At 47.0% G+C, this 23,472-nt stretch overlaps 1 protein-coding gene across 1 annotated transcript in view; it reads right to left on the reverse strand.

Annotated features, from left to right (window-relative positions):
* LOC128118689 (uncharacterized) overlaps positions 1–23,472 on the reverse strand; it is a 193,972-nt gene that overhangs the window by 84,626 nt on the left and 85,874 nt on the right. Inside the window, 8 exon segments of the mRNA XM_052751515.1 lie at positions 6,074–6,250; positions 6,638–6,687; positions 7,996–8,107; positions 9,048–9,202; positions 15,987–16,124; positions 17,107–17,200; positions 18,569–18,724; positions 21,136–21,338. Coding sequence (XP_052607475.1) covers positions 6,074–6,250; positions 6,638–6,687; positions 7,996–8,107; positions 9,048–9,202; positions 15,987–16,124; positions 17,107–17,200; positions 18,569–18,724; positions 21,136–21,338 — 1,085 coding nt within the window.

A 23,472-nucleotide genomic window follows, 5' to 3' on the forward strand; every position in this document is an offset into this window, starting at 1 on the left:
GACTGGAGGCAGACACAGGAGAACTGTCAAGTCAGCGGGCCAGCCAGCCTGGAGGACACAGTGTGGCAGGAACAGAGATCTACCTCAACATGACTGCAGGAGAGAAGCAATCCAGAAAGTTTTCCTCTGACTTCCACACGTATGTCGTAGCATGCACACCCCTGCACTCACACACACACATCACACAGAAGTAATAATAATAAACTAGAAAAAGAAAAAGGCACTGCCACCGTTAGTCACCTGAGCTAGGGGACTCCAGGGGACATCCTAGGTCCCTCTTTCTTCCTTGGTTCCACGCTAAATCTGGCACCCTGGCCTCACTGATGTCACCTCCTAAACAGTTTACGGATCCTCCTAAGTGGTGTCCCTGACGGCCATGTTGATCTTGCCCTGTGGCTTGAAAGACAAAAATATGAGTTTCCTGGACCTCGCTCATCCCCTGCATTGCCACTGCATTCTCTGATTCCCTGGATACAGGCAGAAGTCAGCCAGCCTGCCGCCTTGTATCTCAGTGACTTCAAAAATTCAGATCTCCCAGCTTCCGCTGGATTTCCTTTCTCTGCCCACCTAGGATGTTAGTCGTCAACCAAGACGCAGACTGAGCATGGTCTCCCCGAGGTCTGCCTGGCTCCGGCTCTCATCTCCCAAACTTCCCTTGCTGTGGTAAAACACCAAAGCCAAGGCAACAACTTAAAGAAGAAAGTTCATTTTGGCTTCTGTTTCCCCGGAATTACGAGTCCATCCTGCTGGGAAGCCCAGCAGCAGGCGGCAGGCGTGGCCGCTGGGGCAGGAAGCTGAGAGCTTACCCTCAACCCAGTTCATGAAGAAGAGAAGGCAAACTGACATAGGGTAGGGTGAGGCTAGACAGCCTCGAAGCCCATGCCCAGGAACCACACCCCCCAGTAAGGCCGCCCCACCTACACCTCTACCAACAGAGAAGTTGTTCAATCCCAGAGTCCATTGGGGCACTTCTCATGCAAACCACCACAGGAACACTGAGCATTTTTCCTTTTAAAATTTTGTTTAGTTTTACTTTATGTGTATGGATATTTTGCCTACATGTATGTGTGTGCACCACATGCACACCTGGCCCTAGGAGGCCAGAAAAGGATGTCAGATCCTCTGGGACTGGAGTTACAGACGGTTATGAGCTGCCATATGGGTGCTGGGTCCTCTGAAGAGCAGAAAAAGGCTCTTAACTGCTGCTCCATCGCTCCAGTTTGAATACTGAGCATTTCTTGATTGGGATGTTCATTGATCATTTATTTTAGTTTGGTCCATACCACAGTGTGCTGTTAGGACCTGTCTATTTCTCCTTGCCAGAGGAGGACCATACCCATTTCATTATTGTACGGCAGCTGGTACCAAGACTGCTGAATATCCACTTTCAGGCTGTGCTCTGAGGCAATTAGCAGTGGGTAGGGTCTAGCCTGTGCTTCTCGTAACAGGCCCTGTACCCCACCATCGGCCACATCCACCCAGAAGAAGGAATACCCGCTTGTCATTTTCACAAAGTGGCTGTTTGGAATGACAGTGACCCTCCTTGTCACATACTGAGTAATCAGCTAACATGTCCTCTCTCTCGGTTGACTGTCTTTGCTCCTCCATCAGTCTGCCCCTCAAAGTGCAGGAGTCACATCCTGGTCTTCAGACTCCAGCCTCCCCTGGAATCACGAAGGGAACAGAAGCCCCAAGGGACTTTGTGGGGAGAGGGCTCCCCTTTTTAGCTCCTCTCTGACAAAGACTTGGCTTTGGGAGGAGGTGGGCGAGCTCTGCTGAACTACAATCCATTAGAGCCTTTAAATGATTAAGTTGCATCTCGGAATTTTAAACTAACACAACTCATGGGACTCTTGACCATGGCAGACATTGCCAATCAATTACCATACTCTCATAGACGAAACATCTCAGAATCCTCTGGGACACTAATAAATTGTTGGAATTGACATTTAAAATAAAGGTCATGTCTGATCTTAATGCAGCCCAGCCTCTTATTTTATGGCTGAAAAGAAGATACCCCTCCTCTGTGCCTCACTCCTTCTCTGCCCTCTTCTCTCTGGTCATCTTTGCCTGCGCCCCTTCCCATCTAACATTTCCCAAGCAGTCACAGGAATGGCCTCTCTTTTCCAGACAGCTCTTCGTCAGCAACCCGGCTTCTTGTGGCCTTGCTAGATCTCTAAACACTGAGAACTGTAGCATGTCTGACCTCACAGAGCTGCTTCAGTGTCCCCGGTCCTGGGAAGAGAACAAAGTCCAGAGATTGAAGATGAGCGATTTTCCTTAGGGCAGCATGTGACGGAGCTGGGTGAAATCCCAGACTGGGATCTCGGCTGCACCTTTGTTTGACTGAATGCTGGGTCTTGGATTGAGTTGAAGTATGTTCCCCTTGAAGAGAGTTCATAATGGACTCTTTTCATTATGACTGGCCACAGGAGTGGTACTGGAGCATGGTGGGACTTTTAAGGGTAAATCCTATGGGCCTGACCATAGGTCAGTTGGTGGTGTGCCCTTGGAATGGACTGTTGGATTCCAGTGTCTCTCTGTCTTGCTGACTTTTCAAATTATTTTATTTTTCAGAGGTGGGGTTATGTTGAGATAGCATCTTGTAGCCCAGGCTGGTGTTAAATTTTCTGTGTAGCCAAGGATGACCTTGAACTCCTGATCCTCCTGCCTCCACCTCCCAAGTACATCACCAGGCCCAGCTGTGCTTTCCTGATGTTTCACATGGGTTCTCCCTCCTTCACTCACTTCCACTCTGATGGGACTCTGCAGGAAAATGCCCTTTTCAGAATCAGCTGGTGCTGGTGTTCTGCCCACGGACTTCCAAAACTGAGCTAAAATAAACCTCCTCAGTAAAATAGAAAGTTAATCTGTTTCCACTGCTACTGCCCTGTGTCTACCAGTTCACAGAACCACAGTCCTTGGTGTTAGAAGGACTCTTAGGAAGCACTTTCCCCAAACTTCCACGTAAGACAGAAGTTCCTCTACATTCGTACAAATGAGAATATTAAGAAAGGGGCTGGAGTGAGACTCAGTGGTTAGAGGGCTTGTCACTCTTGTGGAAGGTCTGGGTTTGGTTCCCAGCACCCACATGGCAGCTCATACCCACCTGGACTCCTGTTCCAGGGGAATCACATACCTTCTTCTGATCTCTGTGGGCGCCTGCACTCATGAGGTGCACTTACACACATACAGTCACACACATATATACATCAAATAAAAAACAATATTTAAAAGAGCAAGCCATTGATATTAGAGGACACAGGAAGCAGGAGGCAAAGGCTGTGGAGAAGCAACAGATCCACACCAGTCACTGCTCTGCGTGACCCCCCACATTGATCACTTTCTGGTCCAAGATTCTGTCCTGAAGTCATTGCATTGAACTGAGCAGTCTCCTCAGGAGTCTGGGCTCTCCACTTAGAAGCCACGTCCCTTACTCTTTAGGAAATGCCATCATCCAGGAGACATCTCTGCTGGTTTGGATGTCAAGGTAACTAAGACAACACCGTAAAGGAACAGAGCAAGGCCACAAGCCACACAGGTCCCCCCTCTTCACACCCTCGCCTCCTCAATGGCTACTGCAAATTAAACACATCAGAACCAAAGACAGGCTGCAGAATACATTTCACCCTAAACAGAAATGTAGTGAATTCATGAGAAGGCTTCTGGAAAGAACTTTTAAAGCTTGATGCCAAGAGTAGATTGGTCAATTTGCCTAGAGGGTAGAAAACGGATGGAATAAAGAGGTCTTAAAGGATTGACCTGTGATGCTTCTCATGAAAGAGAAATGCATTGCAACCCCCCCGAGCTGCAGATGGCCAGCAAAGCCTTCCACAAGCAAGGCTATAGAGGTGTCTCCGGCCCTCTCCTCTCTGAAAGGCACCCTTACAAGTCCTGGAGTCTACTCACAGAAAGCACTGGTGGACTTTCAAAGTAAGAACTCTGGTTTTCTCCACAACCAGAGGGCCTTGTAAACACCAAGGCAAGATGGGCCCTGTCAGCCAGTCAAGGGATGAAGGCCTCCAACTCCTTTCCTTCTCTGCCCTTCACTGACTCTTCCATTTCCTTGGTAAACTCCACTTTCCTAGTACTTGGATTTTTTTTCAATTCCTCTCTGAAGCCCTGGGGTAGAGTTAAACACCCCCTCCTTTGTACCTTCACACCCTTGGAGAAATACCTCTAACGTGATCTCTGGCGTTAGCTGACCAGTGAGCTTTCCTCTAGAGCCAATGGCTTCTTCACCTTGGCGCCTCTAGCATGATGCAGACTGCCTGATACTAAGCAAGGCCTGAACAAATGATGGTTGATGTGCATGCATGCATAGGGACATGACAGCCAGCCCTAACATGATAACACCGTGTTATTGCTTGCCCAGAAATGACCTGCTCTATCCATGTCACTAGCGTGCTCAGACCTGAGTAATGATTTACACAGGTCCCCTGTGATGGCTAAAGAAACTTAATATGGAGCCAGGCATCCCTTAAGGGCCATTGACCTTTTGTTCTGGAATGCCTGGAAGACCCTAGTGGCCGGCAGGTGAGGTAAGAATAGCACAGTGGCCTGAGAAGCATTAACAGCTGCCTTTGCATCTGTAAAGCATCTGCTTAGCACCATGGGAAAGGGATGAAATGGTCTTTTTTTCTTCTATATAGAAAGAAAGCACTGAGAGAAATAGAACAAAGTTCCTGCCCAGCTGTGGATTCCATGGATAGTTGTAATATACACCTTTCCAATGTCCATCTTAAAACCCCACCTTAACCCCCTTCTATACAGCATGCTGCTTGGTTCTAAGGCTGCCACCTTCTGAAAGCAGTAAGAATAAATTCATCTAAATTTGAGTCTAAGCCTTTGGTCTTTCCCAGTAAATTTGAACACCACAACACATACATGCATGGATGGATGGATGCAGGGTCTGAAGCATGCCTTCTTCCACAACACATGCATGCATGCATGAATGAATGGATGCATGCTCTGAAGCATGCATCTTCCAATGCCTTTCATCTGTCTCACCTGTGATCATATTTTAAATATTACTGGTACCCAAACTCCACACTACACAGGAAATGAGTAAGGGGTGAGGAAGCTCCTTGGACACTGCATAACCTATGCTCCCTCTTCTTCATGGTTAAGACAATGTGGTTAGTGACTGCCCAGGTACACTAACTCCTCCATCCTGGAGGGTGATCCTAGGTTGACTGGGTGAAGACACTTGGAAATCTATACAGAATGATGAGGGAGCTTGGAAACAGCTCTTGTTTTTTCAATCTCTCTCTGGATATCATAGAGGGAAAAAAACGCTGATTTACTCACAGTGCTGATTAATTGTTATTTTCTTCTAAATATTTCTTCTCCACTGAGTAGACTACTGGGAGCCAGGACAGCTAAAAGCCATGCTCCCCTGCTTGCTTAATTATTTTAGACATTAGCTTGTAGAAAGGGCTATGACTGGTGAGAATCTCTGGCCTTCCCAGGAGAAAACAAGACCTCATTGATTGAAAACCACAGTCACACACACATTATAAACAAAGGACTCCTTCAGAGACAAAGATGCTCTCATTATTAGAATGCTGATGTTTTCTTCTGACCTTCCAAGCCAGAAAGTCAAAATCAAGGGCAATAAAGCAGAAGGTCAGCTTTCCACTACTACAAGAAGTACCTAAAAAACCAAAACACAAACAAACAAAACAACAACAACAACAACCCTATTCATAAAGAGAAAAATGTTTACTGTGCTGTTTGGCCCTGATGTTTTAGGTGAGGCAGTGTGTTTGCCTCTGGGTAACAATACTACTCATAAAGGGGTGGGGGGAAGGGAGAAGGAAGGGATGGTGATGGAGAGGAAACCCCACAACCCCCTTCAAGGACATACCTTCAGTGACCTCAAAGTCTTGCATTAGATTCCCGCCTCTGAGAAGCTCCACCACTTCCTAATAGTACACATCCCTGCCTAGCAACTCTTCATCCCTGGATCTTGGGGGACACTGTGGCACCAAGAGTCTCTGTACTTAACAATGCCTCTTGGGAGAGGGCAGGCCTCGGCAGTAGAGTATCAAGCTTTAACAGCCTTGCATACCTGGGGTCCGTCTTGAATTCCCCACTGGAGTCCTTCAAGCCCTTCTTTTCATTTGGCTGTCCCACCATGAAGAAGGTGTCCCTGATGGTAGGGAAGTCGTCCAGCAGAACTCTCAGGCTATTGCAGTACACCATGATCTGACCCCGAAGGGCAGAGTGGGACATGCGACCGTTCAGCCTGGAGGTCAGAGGAAGAGATGGCATCCTGAAGAAGAGTCCAAGATCTTCTACCTCTCAGAGAAGTTCCAGAATCTACTTCCCGTGGACTTTTCAAAGAGAATAGAACATTCTTTGTTGAGAAGACACTGCCACCTGGGTAAGGTTGGCCTTGTCTGAAGGCAGAGCATGGACCTCTTCCAGGCACGTCCTGTCCTTACTTCTGATGTGCGCCCCCACCCCCACCCCAAACACCCTGTGTGTGAGTCTCACTTGGTTCTATCCATCCAGTACCGCTGTGGTTTATTTACATACAAACCGCGGTCTGGGTTTCTAGATAACAGGGCAGCTGGCAAGGGTACCCGGTCAGAGAAAACCAGAGTGCGCTGTTCACGTAGACTCTACTTACTTTTGGCAATACTCAACTATTAGTTCCCTCTTGACTTTTTCAATGTCATCCTGTCGATAAAAGAAAAAAAAAAATATATATATATATATATATAGTAAGCCAGCATTCGAATGAATGTGTGGTCAAGTTCAAGGGGGAAATAGCCACGAAGCTGAGACTTTCTTTCTCTGGGTAAATGTGTTGGGAGACTCTTGGGCGGGTCTCTTCTACCCACTCCCACCTTGCTGAGCATGCTAACAATGCCAGGCCCTGGCCACTTTCTGTCTGAGCCACTTCTCAGGGTTGTGTTCGCCGAGAGCAACCCTTGGGGCTGAAGTAGAGCCTCTCCCTAGAAAAAAGGGCACTTTTGCTATAACAGAGGTGCCCCACTAGGTGCTTGGTGGCTCTTCCGCTCTGTCTCTGTGGGACTTGGGAGGCAAGGGGCATTGATACAACACGACCCTGTGTTGCCTGCTCTGCTGTGAGGAGTTAAGTTCCATCTTTGATCTCAGTCTCGTACTTCAGCCAGCATCCGTGGGATGGTAAAGGGCTAACTTGTTAACTTACTAGTGAGCTAAAATCCTGCAGCCGACAAACCTGATCTAATATTGCCTGAGTTCTTTCTGGTCTGCTAGGTGTTGGGTAATCCTGGATCTCGGTCACACAGTCACGATCTTTTGAGAACTGTTTATTTTGGGGAGAAAGGCATTGATTCTCCCCAAAATAAACAATTCTTAAAAAATAGTGAATGCTTTTGCTTCCGTCCCCACTTGTCAGTAAATAAAGCACCTGGCTGCATTTCACGTCATGTGCATGCCTACATTAGGCTGTCTTTCCTCGCCTGTCACAGGGAGGGACAAAACCTCCTCCTTCCATTTCATTTCCCTCCAGATAACTGCATGTTACCAAAATCTTAATGAGTAATGAAACGCTATTGACAAAACTGGGAATTCAAATGATTAAAGGTTTGAGTTTTGAAATATTTTCTAAATGATCTGACTAATATTTGAAACAATTTAAATAGGAACACATCAGTAGCTTCTGATAAATGAAGATGACATGTGAGCAACTGTCTACCTTGCCCTAGCCACCTACCCCTGCAGGTCACTCAAAAGTAGCAAATGTCCTGGAATAGGTACTCAGACCCGTCCATTCAGAAAATGACAGCACAAAAATGGGGCCTTGGAACAATGTGCATTCCTTAAAACACGACTGTGGGCTGTGGAAAGGACTCTACCCTGACTAGGTGGATGTGACGTGTGCTTTCAATAGCCCTGCCCCAGTGATTTGAAGCAACAGATGCCCAATTCAAAATGTTTATTTGCTCGAACATAAAAAAGAGCAAGAGCTCCAGGAAGCCCTTCACCTTTTATACTCACAGGGTTCTCTATCCTGTCAGCCATGCTCTGTTTTCTGCTCAGGAAGGTGTTCAGCATCGTGTCCCGCAAACCCACCTTTTCTAGTTGAATAGACACAAAGGCCTCTGGAGCCCTGACAAGGGGAGAGAGACAGCTGAGCTGAGGGAGAGGCCAGCTGACAGGTAGCTCGCAATATCTCACATGTTGGGTGAGCTGCAGCAGGAAGTCAGGCTGTCTCCACAGTGACCACCTTCTTGAGTGTTTCTGATGACTCACCTCCCATTGCGTTCCTCCTTAGACCCCCACTGTATCTAAAGCATGTGTCAGCTGTCCTTCCCCAGACATCATAGGCGGGCAGTGTGCCCTCTCTATGTTAGCCATTGAGATGCCCGAACTGAAGGGTCCTCTCAACTAGACACTGATCTTAAATCTTCCATCCACACCGGGAATGTGGTCTGAAGACACTTGACCTCTGGCCATGTGTCCCATTAACACCATCTCAAAGAGAAGTTACTTTGCCTCTCATCATTTTTCATTCCATATTTGCCCAATTAAATTAGAGCGCCCTTGGTGCCCAAGGAAATATCCAGAGTGGCCATAATTATTAAAGAATACGTCTATGTCTATCTGCGTCAGGGTGGGCAGAGATCAAGGCATAGTAAGGCACCCTTGGTGGTAGACATATCTCCGAGACACTGTGGTTCTCAGAGAACTCACCCTCCTGCTTTTCTGAACAACAGTAATATCTTTGTTAGAGCAGGGAAGGCAGTTCTGTGGTTTCAATCTTATGTGATTACAGAAAGTCCGGAGCGGCCTATTTATCTCCCTGCTCATGAAGGAGGATATGGGACAATCTACAGAGAAAGAGGCAGCAGAGAGTGAAGGGAAGAAAGAGAAATGGAAGAGAGGAGAGGGGAAAAAAAGAGAGGAGGAAAGGACTAAAATCAGGATGAGCTGACCCTCCATATAGACTGGACTGTGTCTAATCTAGCATCTTCATATGAGATCTTAAAAGAATAAAGCTCACAGGAATCTATTTTTTGACTCAAATATCCTCCCACTAGATACAGTACCTTTTGGTAGTCTTAGATCCTTGGGAAGAATGAGTAAGTGTGTCTGGAGCTTTTGGAGTTGGGGCCAATAGCAGACATTCTATGCCGTTCAAAGTTCTGGAATCTCTTCTGGTTGGACTCATTCTGCCATGATGCCTCAGAGCCGAACTTGTTTCCTAAACCATTTGAAACCAAAGTGAGTCCAGTTTGCTGTACAGGCAGGCCCTGCAGGGCTGCTGGACCACAGCGGAACCCACACATATGTGATGGGAGGAGGTGGGGATGGGGAGAGAGACACCAGTCTGCACCCTGAAGGAGTAAGGCACAAAGTACAGCTATTTCCAGAATTTGAGTACAGTTATATAAAATGTTCTCAGAAAAATTCTCCATCCTACAAAGCAGTTGAGTGGAATTGTGTGTGTGGACCAGCCGCTAAAGAAGAACTGCTAATGGATCACACAGGTCTGGAAGATGGATTGCACATATCTGCTAATGGGTCACGCAGTTATAAGGTCTGGAAAACTCCCCCAAGTATGCCCAAGTATGGCCGGATTATAGACGCCTTCTTTGGCAATGTAACGATAATGAAGGGAAAGTGGGAGCAGGGGAGGGTGGGAGAGAGGAGAGGGAGAGGGAGTGCTGGGGAAGAAAATAAGAAATCAGTATCTTCTGCCACTCCAGCACAGTTTGTGATGGAGAACGGTAGGTAAAAGTCTTTTATGTTTTATCACCTGCTAACTGAAAGAACGGTTAAGTCTTCAAAGGGAAGGTCGTTCTTCAATGACACAACCAAGGGGTTATTATATAGAATTATGTCAGGAGGGTGAGGTCAAAGGGGAGAAAATCCCAGAGATGAAAAAAAATCTAGTTTCTAATCCCATTTCCCCCTGAAAACCCTTGGGGCATCCCAGGTACAGGAAATGGAAGTCTCCACCAGTTGAGAAGAGGGGCCATCTTGCCAGGCCATGAGACGGTGGGAGGGAAGAGAATGGAAGTTCTGAGTTCAATCCAGGGCCAACGCTCACCCGCAGGTCTCTTCTATTTTCCTTAATCTAGCTAGAACCTGTCTCCTTACCCAGGACGAAGCTAGCTCATGAGGGTGGGAAAAGACCAGCCTGTGTTTGTAGCTGCAGTTTTCCTGTGTCCCTCCCAGTGTGCAGCTGCTCAGACCCAAGTAAACACACACAGAAGCTTATATTAATTAACACTGCTCAGCCATTAGCTCAGACTTACTCCTGACTAGCTCTTACATTTAAACTCATCCCATTTCTGTTAATCTATATGTCACCACAATTTTCTGTGGCTTTACCTATGTACCATTACATGCTGCTCCCTGGATGGCAGGCTGGCATCTCCTGACTCAGCCTTCCTCTTCCCAGAATTTTCCTTGTCTGCTTATCCCATCTATACTTCCTGCCTGGCACTGGCCAATCAGCATTTTATTTATCAACCAATCAGAGCAACACATTCACAGCATACAGAGAGACATTTCCATCACGTGTTTCCATCATATGACTTCCTGCCAGCTGGGACCACAGAGGCTGCTGAATCCAGCACTCACACCCTCATCCCTCATCTGGACCGCAGCTCTGACTATGCCCACCTTTTATATTTATGCCCTACGACTTCTCCTTTTCAGCCTTGCAAATATGTCCACATCTCTTTTTCCCCCTTAATTCTCCCGTATGCTCAAATTGCTTACTCAGTTCTAGTCTAATTTTTTTGTTGTTGGTTTTTGAGACAGAGCCTCATGGATCTCATGCCTTCTACACTTGGGTCCTGTAGCTTTTACTCTAAGTGAGTAGAACTCCTGAGTTAGCAGGGAAACTGTGAGCATCAAACATCTTCGTTTTTAACTTGTACCCATCTGCTTTGCCCATTCTTCATTCAAATCAATCAAATTTGGCTCCCTTTTTCCAAAATTGCAATTTTCTTTATTGAGGAACAATTGACATTTTAAACAAACAATTTTAAAGTATATGGTTAGGTAAGTTCTGACACGTATTTTTTTATGTACTCAACTAAGAAATCATCACCATCATTTTAACTTACAAACCCCCACACCCATCCTTCTCTCCCTCCTCCCCTTCCTCAATCACTCCTCTGTTTATGGCAATTTTAGGCTAGAATGGATTACCTAGAATTTACATACATTCCTGCTGAATGTGGTCCTATTATCTGGCTTCTATATTGTTGTTAGTGTCCATTTATTTCTTTGTACCGCTATGTAGTATGCCGTTATATAGATATACTAAACTGTGTTTATGTACTAATCCACTGAAGGACTCTTGGATCCCTTCCAGTTCTTAAATACAACTGCCACGGACATCCACATACAAATTTTTGCATGGCCATGGGCTTTCATTTCTCTTGATTAAATACCTAGATGTTGAGTGTCCAGTTCATATGGTAGGTACATGTTTAACCTTTTAAGAAATTGCTGAATTCTTTTCCAGGTGGTTGCACCATTTTGCATTCTAACCAGAAGAAACAAAGGTTTCAGGTCTTCTAGCTCCTTGCCAGCAGAGAAGGTAGTCAGACTTTTAAATTAACCATTCTAATGCATGTGGAATATTTCTCAGTGGGGTTTAACTGACTTTTCTCTAACGGTGACTGGTGTTGAACATCTTCTCACTGCTCGTTTGCCAGGCTGTACTGCTGGTGGTTCATTGCTTCTTGGAATACCTTTTTCTTGAGCATCGGTGGCAGCACATACTTGTTCTCTGTCTCATCTCTTTCTTTCTTCTCTTCCTCCCTAACTCCATCTCTTGATTATGTTATCAGACCCCTTCCTGTTCCAGTTGTAAAAGATGTATAAATGTATTTGTACATACATTTTTATGAAGAAGTAACCATAAAATTTACTCTAGCAGAGTTCAAAGAAGACTGGATGTTTTCTGGAAGACAACAGGGCAAAGCCATGTGGAGGTTCCTCCATCTTGTGTTCTTGCTGAGGCCATTTCAGGTTTAACTAGATTTTGACCTCCCTGATGGAGAATCTCATGGAAAATTACCCAACCCTATTCTAGGAACCTGAGGTCAAGATGCCCCAGCTAACTTAGCTTCTGTTAAACAGCTTGCTTGTGCAAACCTCCCCCTGCAGCTGTTGAGGGAGATAACAGGATGTGGTTTTTGCTTTTAAAAGCCCCCTGGAGCTACTTGGGTCTCTAAATACCCGAGTGTAGTCCCAGCTGGCTGGAATAAAGATATACAATTGGCTATAAACTGTGCCTAAGTGGTCATCTCTGGTGGGCTACCCTTAACAATAATAACTGAGTTGAAACATAGAGGATGACCAACATCCTCTAGACCAAAAAAAAAAAAAGTGTGAGGAGGAAGGAGAAGTGGGGTGTGGTAGAGTAGGGACAAAATGTTCTGGGGAAACATGAGCAGAGGCATAGAGTGCACAAAAAAATTCTTAAGATAGAATTTAGAAGAAGAGCAGGAGAAGGAGAGAGAACTTGGGTCAGAGAGGGAAGATCTTGTATACCAAGCTGAAGATATCCAGTCTTATTCTTTGCACTACAAAGAGCTACTACAGGTTTTTAATCACTGAGGCATGATTGCTCTGTGCATTGTGTGTGCATGCTCACAGCAGTATTACTCCTAATAGCCCAAAAGTAAAGACAATTCACTGATGGACAGATAAACAAAATGTAGGGTATTTTGTTTATACATGACAGAATCTTACCCAGCAATAAAAAATGAAGTATATAGGTGCTATAACACAGACTTTGAGAACATTGTGCTAAGTAAAAAAAGCCGAACACAAAAGGCCACATGTATGATACACTATATGAACAGTAAATCCAGAGGCAGGAAGTACTTCAGTGGTTCCAGGGATGGGGGGGTGGGGGGGAGTGTTGGGAGTGGCCACTTACGTGCAGGGTTTCTTTAGAAAGTGATACAAATATTTTTAAAATAGAAATTGGTGATGGTTACATGGTCCTGTGAATAGACTAAAAAAACATTGAGTCAGACACTCTTTTGAAATTTTTATTTTTGTTTATGTGTATATGTGCCTTTGTTTTGAGTATCTGCCCGTGTGTGTGTGTGTGTGTGTGTGTGTGTGTGTGTGTGTGTGTGCCTAAGGAGGCCATCTACGTATGGGTATCTGAGGATTCCATGTGTGTGGTGGTGCCTGAGGAGATCACAAGGATTCAGAGCCCTTAGAACTGGAGCTCCAGACAGTTGTGAGCAGAGAGCTGTGTTTCTGAGAACAGAACTCAGGTCCTCTGGAAGAGCAGTAAGTGCTCGTTACTGCTTGGCCATCTCTGTCCAGTCCCTGAATTAGCCACTTTAAAGGAGTAATTTTATGTTCTGTGAATTATATCTCTACAACAAAAAGACAAAAGAAATCCTCAAAAATATGAGGGAAAGGAGTATATACAGCATGGTAGTTTTGTGGGAAGAAAAAAAGAATCAAGGGCCAGCAAGATGGCTCAGTGGGTAAAGGCACTTACCAAGCCTGGGGTCCCGAGTTCCAGCAAGAGCCCACATGGTGGAGGAGAGAACTGACTCCTACAAGTTATTCTCTATCTCTACCCGCGAGTCATGGCATGTTCTCTGGCCCCTCCACCACTAGCTTAATGTTTAAAAAAAGGACCAAATGTGTCTTCCTACATTTTCCAAAAGAATTGTAGGAAGGACAAACAAGAAAACAATGAAATCCTTTATCTGCAAAGGGGTGGGCTGAAAACTGGTACATTCTGTCCTGGATGAGTCTAGCCAGTCAGTATTTTAGAGTAATCTACAAAGGATACATTATCAGCACGTTACCACTCACAAGCAGCCGAGAAGGTAGGGGGCAAGAAGTTAAGAAAATGGGGTATGACATATACACCTTTTCATACTGCTTGGTTCCTGACTCACCTCTCCCAAGGCCTTGCTAATGCCTGAGCAGCTGGAATAACCCTGAGGCCCTTCAGCCTCACAAAAGGCCTCTGAAAACGAAGTTGGTGGGTGTTCTTACCCTCCACCCGGGTCTTCCTACCGGCCTTTCACCGGCTCCTTCTCCCAGAGGCGGGCCGTAGAAACTGGAATTTCCTTCTGCAGAGGTCAAAGAAACCTTACTCTGAAATACGTGGATCTACTTTTTAACGGTAGATACGACCCCTTTGCAGAGGTGGCTTTGTCCCAGGCCCTCAGGATGGGGTACTGGAGAGCCCGTGCAGACAGGCCTCTGGGGTCTTCTGGGGACTAGGTGGGCGAGGACTTCACTGCAGGGTTACAGACTCCACAGCTGTGCCTTGGTCACTGTGTCTCTGAGTTAGACAGAGCTAGACCGTCAGCCTCTAGGGAACAGCGGTGTCTCCAGAGGGTCGGCGTGCCTCTTTGTGGTGAAATAGCCTCGAAGATACGCTTAAGTTCTTCCCATCATTTCAGAAACTCAAGCTACAGGACACTTCCTAAGCTGCCACCTGTGTGCTGGTGCGGGGTTTGTATCACCGAAAGACCCCGGCGCCACCAGAAATTTATTGGTTCTGAGATTTTTGGTGTCCCCTCCCCCAAGGACTTTTCAAGAGGATTGCAGGAAGAAATACCCTAAAAGAGAGATGAGGTCTGCCATGATGGGGAAGGGCTGTCACATCACCTCACAAATATGCTGACCCCTCATAAGTATTCATTAGAACTTTTTAGAAGTCAAAGCACAGACCCCAGTGGGCTGCTAAACTCCCTCCCACCCACCACCGCGCACCGTCAGCCCCGCTTTTCAGTCGAGCCCAATCTAATCTCTCTCCAGAAGGAACTGACCTTTGCTTTGTTCTGCTCAGTAAACTTCTGCTTTCGCTCTCTGTGTCCCGTGGCTGAATTTTGAGGAGATGAGATCTGAGGAGAACTTTCTCCTAATCAGCTTGTCACCTAATCCCTTCGCACGGAAGCGCTCCCTTTCTGTTCAGCTGCTTTTCCACATTCTTGTCCAAGCCTCTGTGCAGGCCACGTGATCCATCAGGCCCGTGCAGTAAGTCTTTCCAAAGGGCAGAGTATGGGGAGCCTCAGAACAGCTGGACAGGCAGAGGCTTGCAAGAAAGTGACTGAGAACCCTTCCACATGCCGTGAGGATGGTGCACCCCAACACTATGGAAACTATAGCTCTTGAACCCAGCACCTTCCACATGCCGTGAGGATGGTGCACCCCAACACTGTGGGAACAATACCTCCTGAACCCAGCACCCTTCCACATGCCATGAGGATGGTGCACCCCAACACTATGGAAATATAGCTCCTAAACCCAGCACCTTCCACATGCCGTGAGGATGGTGCACCCCAACACTGTGGGGACAACACCTCCTGAACCCAGCGCCTTCCACATGCCGTGAGGATGGTGCACCCCAACACTGTGGGGACAACACCTCCTGATCCCAGCACCCTTCAGACTTCGCCTCATGTGTCTCTTCACCTGGTTGTTTACATCCTTTAAAGCAGACTTTGTAATAAACTGTAAAGTGTGCTTCCCTCCACTCTGTGAGAACTGAGTAACCCAAGGAGGGAGTCCTGGGAGGCCCAGTTTGTAGCCAGCCAATCAGAAGTTCCAGAGGCCCGGACTTGTGACTGGGTCTGAGATGGGAGCCGCGTTGGGGCTGAAGCCGCCTTTAACCTATGGGATCTGCGGCTACCTGCAGGTGCATGGTGTCATAGTGAATTGAGTATGAACAGTCCTGGATGGTGTCCTGCACAGAATGTATTGCTTACTTGCTGTCGGGGAGAACTCGCCACAGCTTTTGGAGCCACAGAAGTAGTCTGTGTTTTGAGTGTACAGTATGAGAAGCTGCACCTGTTTTCCCTACACAGATCAGAAAGGAAAGGTGATGGGGTGGAGAGGGGGGAGAAAAAAGGAGAATGGGAGGAAAGGGGAAGGGACATGGGAGGGAAGGAGAGGGAGGAGGAGGAAAGGGGCAGCCTGGCATTAGCTGCCTGCAGGGGCAGCAAGCCCCTGGCTTCTCCATTGTATAGGCTGACCTTGCTATCCACAGGACTGTCTACTCCAGGGATGTCATAGAAGGACACCTGTTGAACAGCCACCATCAGAGCATTTTTCTGAGCAGTTTGGCATGCGAGGGCCACTTGCATGTTTTCCACTCCTGAATGGAGCAAGAGCTACAGGAGGAGAAGGTGATCGTGTCAGAGATTGCCCCAGAGGGAAGAGAAACGGACGGTGGGTCTCGCACTTAAACTGTCAAAACCCCCAGGACTTGAACGGAAGGGCACACTGGGTTTCTTGCTGCTCAGCTGTCCAGTCCATCCCAGGGTGGCAGCCCCCAGGTCTGACCTGCTGGTGGACACCATGCAGCTCCCCTGTGGTTGGGGAGGGCTCTGATAAGCTACAAGGGCTCGGAAGCAAGCTCTTGAAAGCCAGGATTAGATCGAAGTCATCAAGAAAAATATCATCATGAAAAAGAGCAAAGAAATTTAAGGGGAAAGGCGAAAAATAGCCGCAGGTTTTAAGGGGACGGGAAAGCTCCAATAACAAGTGTGTACTTTAAAAGCTTTCTTTTCATTTCTACCAGAAGTTATTGTATGTGGGCTGTAGGCCTCAAGGCTCAAGCCAGGTCCATACAAAGGCAGCATCATTAATAATAAAGAAAGGCCTTTGTTTTATTTGAGGCAGGCTCTCATGTAGCCCAGGCTGGCCTCACATTCAAACTTGCTGAGTAGTTGAGACTGGCCTTGAACTCCCAATCCTCCTGCCTCTGCCCCTATACCTCTCCAGTGCTGGGATTACAGGTGTGTGCCATGATACCAGGTAAGGCTTGGGCGGGGGGGGGGGGGGGGGAGCTTTTCTTGTGAATGGAAGTCAGTTTACACAAATTAGTTTTTTAAGAACAGAAGAATAAACTGCTTTGCTTTATTTTAGCACCTTTTCTAAAGAAACGCACGCTGGGCGGTGGTGGCGCACGCCTTTAATCCCAGCACTTGGGAGGCAGAGGCAGGAGGATTTCTGTGAGTTCAAGGCCAGCCTGGTCTACAGAGTGAGTTCCAGGAAAGGCACAAAGCTACACAGAGAAACCATGTCTCGAAAAACCAAAAAAAAAAAAAAAAGAAAAGAAAAAAAAAAAAAGAAAAGCACAAAGTTGTTTACCTTCAGGATGGCGTCTTTTGTATAAAAACTGAACTTGCCAATTTGGTTATCGTCCAGCTCAGAGACGGCTAAGACGAGGGTGGTGGGGGAGTATCTGCAAGGAGATAGATAGGTGGAGCTGTCAGTCTTGACCCAGCACTTGGCAGGAGATGCCCATCTGGCAGGACAGCCGCTGACCAGATCTGGGATGTCAATGGTAACGGCAAACTGGACTTGGCCGTGGCGACCGCTCCGTACTGTGGGGTGTTCTCTTCATCACTCCCTTCCCTTCTTCCTTTCTTGACCACACCTGTTCAGGATCCCCCACTAACCCCAAACAGTGTCTACTTCTTGCTCTCTTGTGGGTCCAGCTGTAAGGATTTGGTCCTTAATTACGTCATCAGGCTTCAACGGTGTCCCAGCCTAAAAAGCGGGTGGGCCCTCTGTGCGTCTCTCTGTCTCCTCTCTTTTCCGCTCCTTCCTCCCATCAGCCCCTCCCCCTGTCTGTCTGTCTGTCTGTCTGTCTCTGTCTCTCTCTCTCTCTCTCCCCCTCCTCCCAATAAAGCTCTAAAAGGTAACCATGGCGGTGGTGGCACACGCCTTTAATCCCAGCACTCAGGAGGCAGAGGCAGGCAGATCTCTGTGAGTTCGAGGCCAGCCTGGTCTACAGGGTGAGTTCTAGGACAGGTTCCAAAGCGACACAGAGAAACCCTGCCTCGAAAAACCAAACCAAACCAAACCAAACAAAAAAACAACTTTGGGCGGGAAAGATGGCTCAGAGGTTAAGGGCAGTGACTGCTCCTCCAGAGGTCCTGAGTTCAATCCCCAGCAACCACATGGTGGCTCACAACCATCTGTAATGAGATCTGATGCCCTCTTCTGGTGTGCAGACAGAACACTGTACACATAATAGATAATAAATCTTAAAAAAAGAATCTTTTTTTAAAAAAAAAGAAAGAAGAAAACTGGTGCTGTGGGATGTTCTGTATGGCAAATGTGTTGCTGATTGGTCAAAAAATAAAACACTGATTGGCCATTGGCTAGGCAGGAAGTGTAGGCGGGACAAGGAGGAGAATAAAGCTGGGAAGTGGAAGGCTGAGTCAGAGAGACACTGCCAGCTGCCACGATGACAAACAGCATGTGAAGATGCCGGTAAGCCACGAGCCACGTGGCAAGGTATAGATTAATGGAAATGGATTAATTTAAGCTGTAAGAACAGTTAGCAAGAAGCCTGCCACGGCCATACAGTTTGTAAACAATATAAGTCTCTGTGTTTACTTGGTTGGGTCTGAGCGGCTGTGGGACTGGCAGGTGACAGAGATTTGTCCTGACTGTGGGCCAGGCAGGAAAACTCTAGCCACAAACTGGCGTAATGGCAGATTACATCCAAGGAAGGGAACATAAACACCGTCGGGTGGTGACGGAAAGCATTCTCACTGGGTCACTCTGCACACGACAGCGTTCTCACCTCCTGGATGCTCACCTGTCTACTCGACCGCTGTCCTCCAGCAAGGAAGTCATAAAGACAGGAGGGGGCGGGTCCACCTTGTCCTTGTGTGATGCAAACTGGAAGGGAACAGGCCTCAGATACAAATGGAATTCTTCAAAACCCATCTCCCGCGCCGATTCCTTATACAGCCTTAAAGCAGGGTAGGGGCAAGGGTACATTTGTTAGTGGTTTTTCCTGAAAGCCACGAGAAAGCGAACACACAAGATGGAGCATGAACACAAAGTCAGACCAGAGCAAGCCCAGTATTACCGGAAGCGAGTGATCTGGGAGGATCTTGTGCACCGCTTCCCACCGGGTCAGGCAGACAACAGAAGAGCTAAGGCAGGAGATGCGCTTGGGTACTACCTCAGCTCTCACTTCCCGCAGCGTGATTGCTGTGCGTGGAGCCCTTATGAGGGCACCAATATTTCCTTCTGAGCAACGTTCACTGTCTCCTCCTGGAGCCCTCAACTCCTGAGCCCTCGGCCCCTCCCTGGAGAGCACCCACCTCTTTTTCCTGGTGTTCTCCCACCCTGTCCATGCTCCTGCCCCATGACTACCTTTCCCGGCTTCACTGGCTTCTCTTTAAGTTCCGATGTGACCTGGGGTTCTAGCCCTGGTCCTCTTCTCATCTGCTAGACCCAGTCCCTAGAACCATTTCCTCATGTAAGAATCTGTGACTCTCAGCCCCGTCTCGATTCACCGCTGAGCTCCGATCAGATGTCCCTCTGGCAGCTCAGCCTTAAACATCTACGATTCTCTCCCTTCCTCCCGACACCTCCAGTCTAAGCCAGTTCTCACACTGGGTTCAGTTGGCACCTGGGTTAGTGTGCCAGGGTTGTCACAAAGTACCGCAGACACCCATCAAGTGCTCGTGTGCTAAACAACAGGAACACGTTGTCTCTCAGCTCTGAGACCAAGATGTGGGCAAGTTGGTTCCTTCTAGGGCTGTGAAGGAGGGAGCTGCCCCCTTCCTCTCCCTCTAGCTTGTGGATGGTGCCTTCCCCCACCATCCCCTGTGTGGTCTGTGTTGAAGTTACTCTTAGGAGTCCAACGGTCTATTGGATTAGGATCCGATCTGATACCTCCAGTTTAACTGACTATCTCTGGAACAAACTCTCCCATCTGAAGTTGCCAGCTCTTGATCACAGGAGTTTTAGAGGGAGCAGGTTCTCTTCATAGCTTCAACTCCCATGATGCTTTCCCTGGTCTACTGAGAAAGAATGAAATATTCCCCTTGCTGTGCTCCTGAAGTATTTTTTCAAATGAGAAGAGTATCATTATTATACTGTATTATGGGTAATTTTTACATTATTAGCTCCTGAGAGGCTCATAAATTGTAGAGAGCAGTGTCCAAGAGGTAGCAAACTCGACTAATAGCTCAGCTTCCGTTTCTGCTGCTTCCTAATGCAGAGACCTGGGGCTGATTACTTAATTTTTCTGGCCCTCTACTTTCTTGCACTTATCTCATAAGGAGAGTCTAAGAATTTAAGGAAATAATACACATAAAGTCCCACAAAGACTGTGATCAAGCAGATCCTTAGTGGCGGCTGCTGGATGGACAGACTGTCTATGCCTGCAGGAGTCAGAGCAGCGCTATGAGGATTTGAAACAAACCCTCCAGCTCCATTCTCCTCCTTTGAGATGTTTTAGCATCGTCTCCTACTGAAAACCGAAACAGACTCCATTAGCACCTCTCTTCCCTGCTCTGCTGAGTCCCCATCCCTCTCCAGACCCAGATGCTGCCACTGACACAGTCTCGTGTCTCCAGGCCCTCTGGCTAGGCAGCTTCACTGTATGCAGGAGAATAGTCAGCCAAAATCCTGAGGGCCTGGTGTGGCTCAGACCCTCCAGGGCTATGGTTTGGATGTCCCCCAAAGCGTGTGTGTTAGAAATGTAACCGCCGATACAAGGGTAGCTGACAGAGATTTTAAGAGATGGTTGATTGTGAGGGCTCAGCCATTAGTGAAGAAGCAGGTCAGCTATTGTGGAAGTGGGTCCTGCTGACAGGACATCACACCCGTTTGCCCCCCTCTCCAGCCTCCCCTGCTCCTCCTCTCCACCTCCACCTACAAGCATATGCAAGAGCATGCCCGATTGCCCACCTGTCTTCTGGCCTGGGCTGATGTAGCAAGAAGGCTCTTACTAGATGTGGACCCCATGACCTTATCAACATCCAGAACTATCAGAAATAGACCTCTATTCTTTATAAATGATCCAGTCTCGGGTAGTCTGCTACAATAGCACAGACTGATTAAGATCCCAGGTCAGGGGATATCATGGTAAACAGCCTGGCGGGGATTTTGTGTTGGAAAGCTGATAAACCAGTATTAAGCATCTGAGCAAAAATGACGTGCGCTGACTGGAAAGAATGGGTGGGTACCACTGGGAGACTCCTGCCCAGATGACTGGTCAGAGGCTCATGGGGAGGCCCGGAGGAGAGGAGGAGAACATTTCTGCTTAGCTGCTCCAGGGAGTAAAGGGCAGGGTTGGAGACAGTGAGCCCCGGACTCTCATATTTAGTCCCCAAGTCCTTCCATGAAGCTCCTGTCCCCACTGACCGAGCCAAGTATGCACTCTCCACACTCATTTCTATCAGCCGGTGACGGAGGGTCAGGAGTTCCAGAAGTTTCGAAAACGTCTCCAGGAGCAATGCATGGAAATCTTGGCCTTGTTTCTGCCCTTCGTCCGAAGCAGACCTGAGCGCACGCAGGCCCACCTCCTCCACGAGGAAGGGGTCCCCCATCACTTTAGCTGAAAAGAGCTGAAAAGTAAACCGAAAATTTGAAAACTTGAAAGGAGAAACTTCATGTGTGCTAAAAAGAAAAAACACCGTCCGCGGCACGGACTCTGGAGCATCATTTCCTGGGCCGCCTACCAGACACCAATAGATAACCACTACTGAATAGGGCTGCCCAGGGGGTTATGGGAGCTCATATACACAGAAGTATTTTTTATTATGATGGTAAATGTTGTTATTATAAATGTTTTGAGTCTAAACACAAACACTGGGGAGGGGGAACTAAATAGAAATATTTGGTCACTTATTTAAAAAAATAAGTAAAAATTCGAGATATAGTTCAGGGGTTAAAAGCACTGGCTGCTCTTCCAGAGAGCCTGGGTTTGATTCCCAGCACCCACGTGGCAGCTCAGAACTGCCTGTAACTCCAGTACTAGGGGATCCAATGCCTTCTCTGGCTTCCATAGGCACGTGGTACACAGACATACATGCAGGCAAAAGACCCACACACATAAAATAAAAAACTTCAAAAAATGTTCTAGTGGCCAATAACAATTTTCTCATTCATTCATTCATTCATTCATTCCTCATATGTTAAATCCTGGCTGCAGTTTCCCCTCCCCCCACTCCTCCCAGTCCCTTTATAACAAACTCTATAAGCCTCTTTAATTGCAGTTTCAAACTGTCAAAGTATTTTCACACATATGAACTCATTTTAATTTTCACCAGCCCCCCAAGGAAGCATTGAAGATTCTTCTTCCTCTTCAGCAATGAGAAATCTAAAACACCCTTTAAACTTTGCGGGTGCTGGGGAGCTGGGGCACTGGGCATTCAACCTAGAGCCCCACACTAGGCAAGCACTCTGCTATGGAGTTACTTCTTACTTAGAAACGAGATCTCATTAAGTTGCCCAGGCTGCCCTCGAACTTGTGATCCTCCTGTTCAGCCTCCTGAGCATCTGAGATTGTGAGCCTGAGCCAAGCCTGGCCTGTGATCTTTAGACGTTACAAGGTCATTCAGCAGTACCAAGAGTACCTTTAGCTTCCCAGTTCCGTGGTCTGGAGTCTCACAGGACCCCCACCTGCCTCTCCACGCTCTCTCACCCCCAGGCCGCCCTATGTGATTGGTGACACACCCAGGTGACCCTTAACGCCCTCTGAGGTGGTGAACTAGGCTCTCACAGCTCCACTAAGGTGCCCCTTTGCATAAGAACCTGGTTTGAGGATCCTTTATCTACTTGTTCTGGTTTGCCCACAGGATGTGCTTAACTACCTAACTACCAAAGGACTCGTTTACTAGAGATGTGATCTCCAGGCTCTTGAAGACTTCAGTTGTGACAGCCATTAAATCCCCACATGTCTTCAGGGGGCAGTATTCCATCCATTTCCTAACCTAACACAAAAGGTGTGTTTGAATACTCTGTATTTCTAGGTTCAATTGTGAATGTATTTCAAAAAGCAATCATTAAAATTGTGACATCAACAGGAGACCAGATGAGCACCCAGACAGTAATTTATAAGAGGTTTCTATAAAACATTAAACATGCTACTGCAGGCCCCTGCGAGAATATTAAACGGAAGTGAGACAAATGGCTCATAACACCAGGAACATTCCAATTTCTGCCTCACACATCATTCCACGTACACTAATTCCAGTGAACAGTAAAAGAGTTAAGTGTTCAAAAATTCAATCAAGCCCTTAAAATTGGGACAAAATGAGACAAATGAAACATCTGAGGACGATTTTCTTTCTGCCTTTAGGATGATAGACAAATCACAAAGGAAACAGTCAACAGATTCAACTGTGCAAAAATAAGTGTTTTCGTTTAAAAAAGACAAATGGGGAAAGTATTTGAAGAAAATATGATAGACAAAAAGGCTAAAGTTCTATTAATTAAAGCTCATATAAGTGGATAGAAGTGAAACTATTTGCTCAGATAAGTAAACAAAAAAGAATCACACACACACAAAATTATAGCTGATGACCAAATGCATTAAAAATAATCTCAACAAGGGCTGGAGAGATAGCTGAGAGACAACACCCTTATCAGGCAGCTCACAACCTCCTCCAGGTGCAGTTCAGGGGCGCTGAGGCCCTCTTCTGGCCTCTGCAAGTACCTGCACACACATGGTGCACATAAATTCACACAGACACACAC

The sequence above is a fragment of the Peromyscus californicus genome, unplaced genomic scaffold, assembly GCF_007827085.1.
Source record: "Peromyscus californicus insignis strain IS unplaced genomic scaffold, ASM782708v3 Scaffold_22__1_contigs__length_63687245, whole genome shotgun sequence".
In the NCBI taxonomy this organism is placed as follows: domain Eukaryota; kingdom Metazoa; phylum Chordata; class Mammalia; order Rodentia; family Cricetidae; genus Peromyscus; species Peromyscus californicus.